The sequence below is a fragment of the Nymphalis io genome, chromosome 7, assembly GCF_905147045.1.
Source record: "Nymphalis io chromosome 7, ilAglIoxx1.1, whole genome shotgun sequence".
In the NCBI taxonomy this organism is placed as follows: domain Eukaryota; kingdom Metazoa; phylum Arthropoda; class Insecta; order Lepidoptera; family Nymphalidae; genus Nymphalis; species Nymphalis io.
The window spans coordinates 10,830,737-10,840,458 of NC_065894.1; the positions used below are offsets into that span (position 1 = coordinate 10,830,737).

General features: G+C 31.3%; 1 protein-coding gene across 1 annotated transcript; it reads right to left on the reverse strand.

Moving 5' to 3' along the window:
• Positions 1 to 476: 476 nt before the first annotated feature.
• Positions 477 to 9,590, reverse strand: LOC126769501 (mitochondrial 2-oxodicarboxylate carrier). Its single transcript, XM_050488358.1, has 4 exons — positions 9,108 to 9,590; positions 8,197 to 8,469; positions 6,678 to 6,859; positions 477 to 1,016 (listed from the first exon to the last, which is right to left on the reverse strand). Exons 1-4 carry the CDS (start codon positions 9,447 to 9,449, stop codon positions 881 to 883), a joined length of 933 nt encoding a protein of 310 aa, XP_050344315.1. The 5' UTR covers positions 9,450 to 9,590; the 3' UTR covers positions 477 to 880.
• Between the last annotated feature and the right edge of the window lie 132 nt (positions 9,591 to 9,722).

Genomic DNA, 9,722 nt, shown 5'->3' on the forward strand with positions numbered 1-9,722 from the left:
AATAAAAAGACTGGAATACGGTTTCATAAAAGTTAATAAAAGTAAGTAACAGCCTGTAAATGTCTCACTGCTAGATTAAAGCCTCTTCTCCTTTCGGGAAGAAGGTTTAGACTTTAGAGCTTATTCCACCCTGCTGCTCCAATGCGGTTTTAAGTAATTGGTTGTTGGTATACAAATATGGTAAAAACGGTGAATAAAAAAAACATATTAATACAACATATTTATTTATTAAAGTATACAAATATCATCTGCTTATTACATTTTGTTTATAAGTGACAATAGAATAGCTTAAATAAATAAATATATATACCTCTGATTTTAAATAATAAATAACCATTATAAATGCTATCTTAGGCATTTCACTGCCATTCAATTGGACCATTGTGATTTAAAAAAAAAAACAATAGAATTATTCTAGAAAATTGTTTTCTAGAATAATTCTATTGTTTTTTGATATATATATATATCAAGCTTTTTACTCGGTTATGGTAAAAAATTTATATAATAAGTATTTCTGTCTTAGTTTTCATAAACAAACTATTTTTTTTACTTCCATGTTTCTATTATAATAATAATATTTAGTCTATTATAAAGTCGTATGGTGCGGCAGTATCACTTACAAAATAAAGTTAAAATGCTGCAAAAAGGTTAATTTAATACATATTTATATAAGCAATTACGTTAAATTAATAAAAATATTCGAAATACCTTTCCTTTTATGTATTACATATTTGACTAACCTTTTATTACTACTACTTCTAAAATATAAAAATATATACATTCATAATTTGACTACATTTGTAGGTCGACTAAGAGCCCAATTTTATCTACATAAATTTGAATATATTTAAATACTTTTTTTAAACAGAGATGTTATAGGTTATAAATTGTGGCGTTTGTTCTGAAACTTATCCTCCAAATAGTGATAAACGTAATCATATACAACAAGCATAATAGCTCCTCCTGGACCTAATCGAAGTACCTTTGGCAGAAGTCCCTTATAAAGAGCACGGAACCTAAAAAAAAAAACTTTAGTAATTTCCAATCTAGTAAGAAAAGGAATTTTCCTTTTCACACTAGATTACTCATTCATAGTTCTACTAATTAGTTAGTCAACGACAAAAATAGAATTAAAGATCATTGACTCATAATGTAACCGTAATAAATTATTCGAGTAATTACATTACAGAAGAAAGACATTCAATTGGAACGTATTCGAGTAGCCAAAAAATTAAAAAAAAATACAACGATTAGAATTAATTGTTACTGAAAATTCGCTTTAATAATATCTAACAACGAACTCAGAACAATGTGTTTATGTTCGTAAATAAACGTATACCCAAAATCTTTGTTTTGCATGAAATGAGCACTATGACGCAGCTTTGGACATATTCCAACAGTGTATATCTTGGTTTTGAGAAAATAAAACGTAATGATCTGATCAATTTACATATCTTCTCAAAATAAATAATACTTGCATATCAACAATAGTAATTTCAAATATCAAATTATGTATTTAATAAATTTAAGGAAATCAAATTCAATATTTCAATATTTTATTTCTGTTTAAAACTTTTAGGTGTTTAAACTATAAAGCAATATAATGCTATAACATCAAATGTTGTACCCTCTTAAAGGTACTGTTTAATCGTCATTTTACTAAATTAAAATTCACTGGTGGTAGAGCTTGGTGCATGCTCGTCTGGGTAGGTACCACCCACTCATCAGATATTCTACCGCAAAACAGCAGTACTTGGTTTTTTTTTTTATAGAATAGGAAGGCGAACGAGCATATGAGCCACCTGATGGTAAGTGGTCACCAACGCCCATAAACATTGGCAATATTCGCTTACATCACCAATGCGCCACCAACCTTGGGAACTAAGATGTTATGTCCCTAGTACCTAAACCCAAGTGTTGGTAGTGTTGTGTTCCGGTTTGAAGGGTGAGTGAGCCAGTGTAATTACAGCTGCAAAAAAAAGAATAATAAAATACTCAAGAAACTTAGTAACTATTACTCTACCCGTATCCTCCACAAAATTCTAAGCTTTTTTATTATATACATAATCTTGTAAAAAATTATATGCATTGTTTAACGATATTTTTTAAACATGAGAATTTGGTGTTATAATTTTAACTTTACTTCTCATTATTGTATAATGATTGTTACTGTTTTTATCGAGATATTCTTTTTTTTATTGAATAAACTCCTTTTTTTATATACTCATGTATTATTTTATAATATAGGTAGGTGGTTGCTCCTGTTTCCGTTTTTAAATATAAGTAAAATTGAACGACATTTCAAACTAAACGAATTATTTACAAATTAGTTTATACTTCCAAATTGTCCCTACAGTATCTAATATCAATTCCAACTTCCAAAATGAAGGGTTTTTGATTTCTCTGTATGTTTGTATGTACGTGATTTTTTTTTGAAATAACAGGACTATTGTTACGAGTTATAATTCTTACGGGTTATTTACTTATGTAGGTACTTATGGGTCATATCAAGGTACTAATTCTTTTAGTCAGTGTTGCTTATAGAGCTTTTATGGTACTTATTTGGGCCATCACTACAATTATTCTACTGCAAAACACTAAGACTGTGGTCTTGTGTTCTGGTTTGAAAGGGACGTGAGCCAATGTATATAGCCAGGCATAATTGATATAATGTTTTAGGTCCCGGGATTGGTAGACTATTAACGGTGTTAGAAGTGGCTTATACTTCTTGCAGTGTCGGCGTCTATGTACACTCAATGGAATGACCCGACATGGCTGGAAAGAGTGGCGCAGGGCCACCAACATCAATTATTTTGCAAACTTCTTTAACAGTAACTTTCAAACTTCGGACTGTAATTGTGAATTTCTTAACCAAATCCAAAAAAATGTTTACAGACCCAAACCCGAGGCGTAAACCGGGCAGGGTTGGACCTCGGGACCTGTATTATAGGTTTATACAGCCTTGTCGTTATTTGGAAGATCAACTACGCAGGCATATTACGTTTTGTATATGCTTAAAGAATAATACTTGATTTATAAAATATATTAATATGATAGTTGACTGTCCCTTTGGTCTAGTGGCTGTTAGAAAATTCTCAGTAGGAGCCCGGTGTCTGGAAGTTGGAAGTGTGCACTCCCGTGCCTCGGAAAGCACGTAAAGCTGTTGGTCCTGCGCCTGAACTCTTTCCAGTCGTGTCGGATTGCCACCCCATCGAATTATGAGAGTTAGGGAATAAAGAGTGCACCTGTGTTTGTGCGCACACACTTGTGCTCTATAATATCCTGCGTAGTTGGCTAATCTCTCTTGAGATTGGCCGCCGTGGCCGATACCGGTCTGGAGGACATTATTATTATTATTATAGTACAAAAAATAATTGTTTTGTTTGCTTATTGTACGAATCTATAGCCTATTCCAACTAAAAGAGGAAGAAACACAAATAAACAACTTTGAACTTGAACTGAAACAACTAAACAACTTTGAACTTTTCAACACAATTGAATTGACGCGACATTGGTCGAGTTCTTAAATAATTTACGATATTGACTATGGATATTGCGTAAAAATAAGTTATTATTGGAACTTTGGAAGTAAAATTGAATTGAATATAAGTAGCTATGTGGAATAGTGTTGTGTTATAAATTTAAATATTATTAAACAAGAAGTGTTTGTAGTGCATAACATAGCAGAGTTATTAGCAAATAACATGTATTATGTAAATCTAAGGTATGTTTATATCTACTCTTTTTTCGATTGGTATAGACTATAATTTTGAATATTTCATTGAATATAAAACATGATCTTTACTAAAATATTATTTACACGTTAGCTATTGATGAACATGTCTGGTTTTGCTTAAATTTGTCATCATTTTATTATTGTTACTAGCTGACCCGTGCCCACTACGTTGGGCGGTAAACATTTTCACTTGTGATCGATAGGCTGAGCATTAAATAACATGAACTATGTAAATCTAATAATCTTAATAAATTATATATTTATCTTAATAAAATTGTCTCGCGTAAAAGAAATAATTTAAAATATCAAAATCCAACTGTAAAAAAGGAATTTAAAAAAAAATCTAAACAAATGCTGTCACTGACTTTTTTGTAGGCATTACCAAGTTCCACAACTTTAACTTAATAATATGTATATCTCTCATCGTTAAGGCAGCGTTCGTAAGAAACGTATTCGTTCGATGGTTTTTTCTACGACTTACTTTGCAAATCCCACTACACAAAGTATTTCATTTTTCGAGTTAGTATATAGCCTATGTCACTCACAAATTATGTGACTTTCTATTGGTTTAAGAATTTTCAAAATCAGTTTAGTAGATCCAAAGATCACCCTCTACAACCTCAAACTTTACCTCTTTATAATATTAATATAGATTAGTAATTTATTATCTTTATTTATTCAACTATACACAATTTACGTGTTAATCGTCACCATACCAAGATGAGATCATAGACAATTTAGTATTTTTTTAATATTTGACATATTCCTAACAATCAACAAACAATAATATACAATGTAACAATAATATACAAATAACAATCCAACAAATAAATGATTATAAAATTATAAAAAACTTCGGTTCGAACACCGTCCTTGTAATCATTTTAAAAGCAGTTTAAACTAATATAAAGTTATCTTTCTTTTAATATATAATTATCTCTAAAAATAATTACAAAAAAACATACTAAAAAAAACTTTAAGAAATATTTTTATTGGTTTAAATCCTATACAAGTGTGGTGTGGTCAGCATGGTGGAAATTTGAATTACGAACAGTATTTTTTTTCAAGAACAGAACGAAGTTCGGTGAAAAGATCAGCTGGAAAATTTTGGCTTGAACATTGATCACACATAAGACATAACCGTAAAAGTAGATGTGATCTATGAGTGAGACTTTACTTGGTAGTTGGGCTGTGTGTCCATCTGGGTATCAACAGCAATAAGTAATGTTGGGTTCCGGTTTAAAGCCTATTTATCTTGCAAATCGAAACTAGAGGGATGTTTTTCACATATGTAGTACGTACGTACAATTGCATCATAATATGAATATTGTGACGAAGATTTTTTTTAAATTTGCCTATTGATAAATTTTGATGGCATGTTTAAAAGATAATTAAAGAGTAAGTTTTATTATTTGTTCATTTTGTATTTTTATTACTTATTGTATAATTTAATCGGTAGAATTTACATTCTGAATCGGTTTTCATTTAAACATTAATTTTAATCATGAAACATGATGAACCATAGAATATATGCATTTAATATATTGATAAAAATTTTAATATTACTTACATCAAAAAGTATGTCACGAACAACAGAATAAAATTAGATACTGTTAATTAGGCATCCAATAGGTAATTAGTAGTTAAATATAAGAATTATCGGCAGTATTACATTATTTAACCATAGTTCCAATAATCGTATTTTATTATGTACTAAGTACATTTTTTTTTTTTATAGAATAGGAAGGCGGACGAGCATATGAACCACCTGATGGTAAGTGGTCACCAAACGCCCTTAGACATTGGCATTGTAAGAAATGTCAACCATCGCTTATAGCCAATGCGCCACCAACCTTGGGAACTAAGATTTTATGTCCCTTGTGCCTGTAATTACACTGGCTCACTCACCCTTCAAACCGGAACACAACAATATCAAGTATTGCTGTTTTGCGGTAGAATATCTGATGAGTGGGTGGTACCTACCCAGACGGGCTTGCACAAAGCCCTACCACCAGTAAAAACATGAGGTATTTACCTTAATTTATTCGACTCTTAATGTAAGAAAATATTTACTGTGGACTATTTCTGTTTCAATCCTCTAATCTTTTCGTAAAAGTGTAAATAAACAAAGTTTTTAATAGAAGTACACAATGTAATAGAAGTAATCTGAATATAATCGCTGACCTTCAGATAGCCTTTGAGCTATTGTTGGATTTAATACATACACATATGTACTATACGTTACAGTTACAACAAGTTTCAAGTCAAATCTAATTTAACTGAAAACATTTTAAAAAAAAAGTTTGATTGAAAACGAACACATCACAGACACTGATAAATTAAGAAGAAAAAAATAAATACAGATACTTTTTGCTAAAGACATAGTCTTGAACAAAAACACTTGGGAGAGGTGATTGATAGGACTTTTTTTCACAGTTAATAGTCAAGCGCTTAACCGTTGACTTGCCTGATCTTAAGCATAGTCACGGTCTAAGTGTAGCGCGCCTGCCCAGAAGGAACCCGTTTATCCTGGATTTGAAGACATCAATATTGTACCTATCAGGAAATATGGACTCAGGCAAAACATTCCACAGTTTCGCAGAATAATAAATGTGGATTCAAAGCGCTTCGTACGTAGGCGGGGAAGTTCCACTGTGTACCTATGGCGCTTTGGTCGAGTTTGCCTGGCCGTTCGATAGTAAATGGAGGCGGAAGGAATTAGTTTATGTAACTCCTGCGCACATTTTCCGAAATGCAAGCAAACATAAGTAAGAAAATACTGACTGCAACATATATATACAGGTAATAAGACGCAATCTTTCAATAATATGGACTTAGCTTCAACGATTTATACCAAGAGGAAAATGATTCTAGATAATATACTTGCTAGTTATTCATTTCGCAATGCGTAATTTCTATAATACTTTAGAAATTCACTTACCCTTCTTCCTTATACACCAGTATAATGGCCCCAGTCGTCGAGCCGTATTTAATGACGCCCGGTGTTGGCTGCGGACCCTGGATACGACTCTTCGCGACGTCGAATGGAATATTTACGCAAGAACCGAGAACACCTGACGTAAATCCGATAGCAACTTTTCGACCAAATTCTAAAAGAGGATCCTGCAAATGGATATATTTAGTTACGAATAGTTTACTTGGGGACGTTCCAATATAATGTAAGCATGATCAATTTGTTTATCTATAGTTATTATCGAAATGGGAAACTGCTAAATATTTCTTTTAATTGAATTATTTTGTAAATAAAACATAAAATATGCACGTTCGTTTTCTTTCTTTGAAATAGAAACAAATTTTTGGACATAACCCAAAAATAAACAAAGCATATGTGTTATTTCCGTCATTTACTTCTAATGATAATCCAAGGTACAAATTAAAAAAAAATATCTATGTACAATATATAAGAAATAACATTGTAAATAAACAATATTATGCAATCATTGTCATCAAGATGTCAGTAATTATGTTGTAACGTTTATGGCGATTTATTAATAACATGACCAAATACTTTTGTTTCCAGAGATGCTTAGCACATGATAAGAATTTAGATATGAGTCTATGAGTTAGAGAGAGAGAGACGTATTCTGAGACAAGAATCTCTTAGACCGTATAGAGCATCAAAGTAGGTCAAGCTCAGTTGTTCTATCTTTGTTTTGTAAATAATCCTTTGACATAGACGAACGTATAGGTCGAATGAGTATGTTTTTCTTCGTTAAACAAGTTAACTCTTCATAATTATTTTAAAAAGTTTTAATTACAAAAAAAAAAATACCATACGTTTTTAAAATAACAGCAACAACTGTATCAATACTAAAATTATTACTGATAAAAAAGGTAGCTTAGAAGAATAATGTTACTGATAAATGAGAACAAAACGTATCTATCTTGCAACTGATAATGGTTATCAATAATAAACAAGTGAGCATCGCCTTCCTCTCGAGCTACCACTGACACGTTACCAAGTAGATCGTAATCGTGACTTGCCTGACGATACGAACTACTTTTATATTATTATATGACTTTTAATTTTCCTCATAACAAATATGCTAATTATTCATATCAGTTTGAACAACAAATCACAATCACATGATAGAATTATGAAATTATCAAATAAGTAAATAAATTACTTTCAAGTAAACTTGCAGGATCTTAACAAAGTTCCAAATTTTCGTGGAAATTTATTTTTAATTACTATCGCACTTTTTAATCTGTATAAATGCTATAAATGCGAAAGTGTAGTTATTTGTTTTTTACCCTTTCACGTCTTATTACTCAAACGATCATCATAAATTTTTGCATAGAAAAGAACACAGTATGCCTTAGACCTGTATCTGCGCTTCGCCTCGAACGCGAGCGAAGCCGTTGGCAGAAGCTAATAATGTAATATAATTACTATGAACAGTGTTTTGGTAATCAATTAATTTAATTGTTTTACTTACCTCATATTCTGGTAAATATCCTTTGACACTGTGATAGAATCCGAAATAGACCATATTGAAAACTCCGTTCCTTGCTATAGTTGCTGTTAGACCTTTATTAAGGCCTCTGAATCCAAGCCCATTTTCTCTCACAATCTGCCTAGTCACCGTCCATGTACTCGGAACTTCGGTTGCTAACGCTCTATTCGATTGAAGAGTCACTTTGACAACCTCGAATGGATTAACCAGAATTGCTTCAGTTATTCCAGATCCAAGACCAGCTAAAGCGAAGGTCTATAACAATTAAAAAAAAAAAAAACAAATTGTCGTGGAAGGTAGCACTCATCAGTTATTCTATAGCCAAAGTGCTTTTTTTGCGATTTGAATGGTGAGCCAGTATAATTACAGACACAAGGGACATAACATCTTAGTTCCCATTGTTGACAGCGTATTAACGGCTTACGGATTAGTTACTATTGCTATGTCTATAGTTAGCCATAACCACTTATGATTACATGGGTAATTTACGCATCCATCTATTTTGCCTATTATAAATATACACAGATGTACAACGTAATTAATTTAGGTTAAATCATTCATATTTATTATGCACTAAATAGCTATCAAAGATACATTAATGCAAATATCTAAACCGTGTTAATTTTGTTATTGACTCCGTAATAATTTTCCGTGAATTTGTATATATAAACAATGTTATCAACTGTATATTTGTTTATTACAAATTTAAATTTAAATTATCAAATATACTTTTTTATCTTTCGAATGGAATATTTAAGATAACCATTAAAATAAATAAATTTATTATTTTTAATGACCAGTATATCTTAAGGAATGATGCTTAAAAAAACTATAAAAGGAGTTACGGAATAAAACATAAGGTAAATAATAACTTATAATAAACTAATTCTTACTAAAGGTGTAGGTGAACTGGAGCCAAATAAAAATAATTTCTTGTATTGTTCGAATGTTACGAATTTTACAGCACGTTTTGGAGTTTCAGCTAAAATCGGTGGCAAAATTCCTTTCCAAAATGATGTTACACCTTCATATCTATACATTTTCTTCATACAATCAATTATTCCATTGTAATAGTGAGGATCCGAACTTTTTAAAGAAGATTTATTAGCTTGCAATTGTAATCTTGTTTTTATAAGATCGAGAGGATGCATGATGCACACTTCTATAAATCCTGCACTTCCACCAGCTCCAACTTGCATTGCAGCTTGTTTTAAATGTTTTTCTATATCACCCATTTTTTTAATTTTTTTTAACAACAATTACTAATAACACAATAATACTGCAACGGTAACCATTCCGCAATAAGCGTTCGCAATACACTACTCGGTGTGCAAGGTTTATTTTAAAAATACCAAAAATTGCGCCTACGGCCTCTGTCACATTCCAGTGTAACTAGTGATTACTGTATGTTGACACTACAAACCAATTTAGAGCCAATTGACATTACCGGTTATAATACAGCATTGTTTTGTGACATTATAATGGCAACTCTGACAAGTGTCAAACTT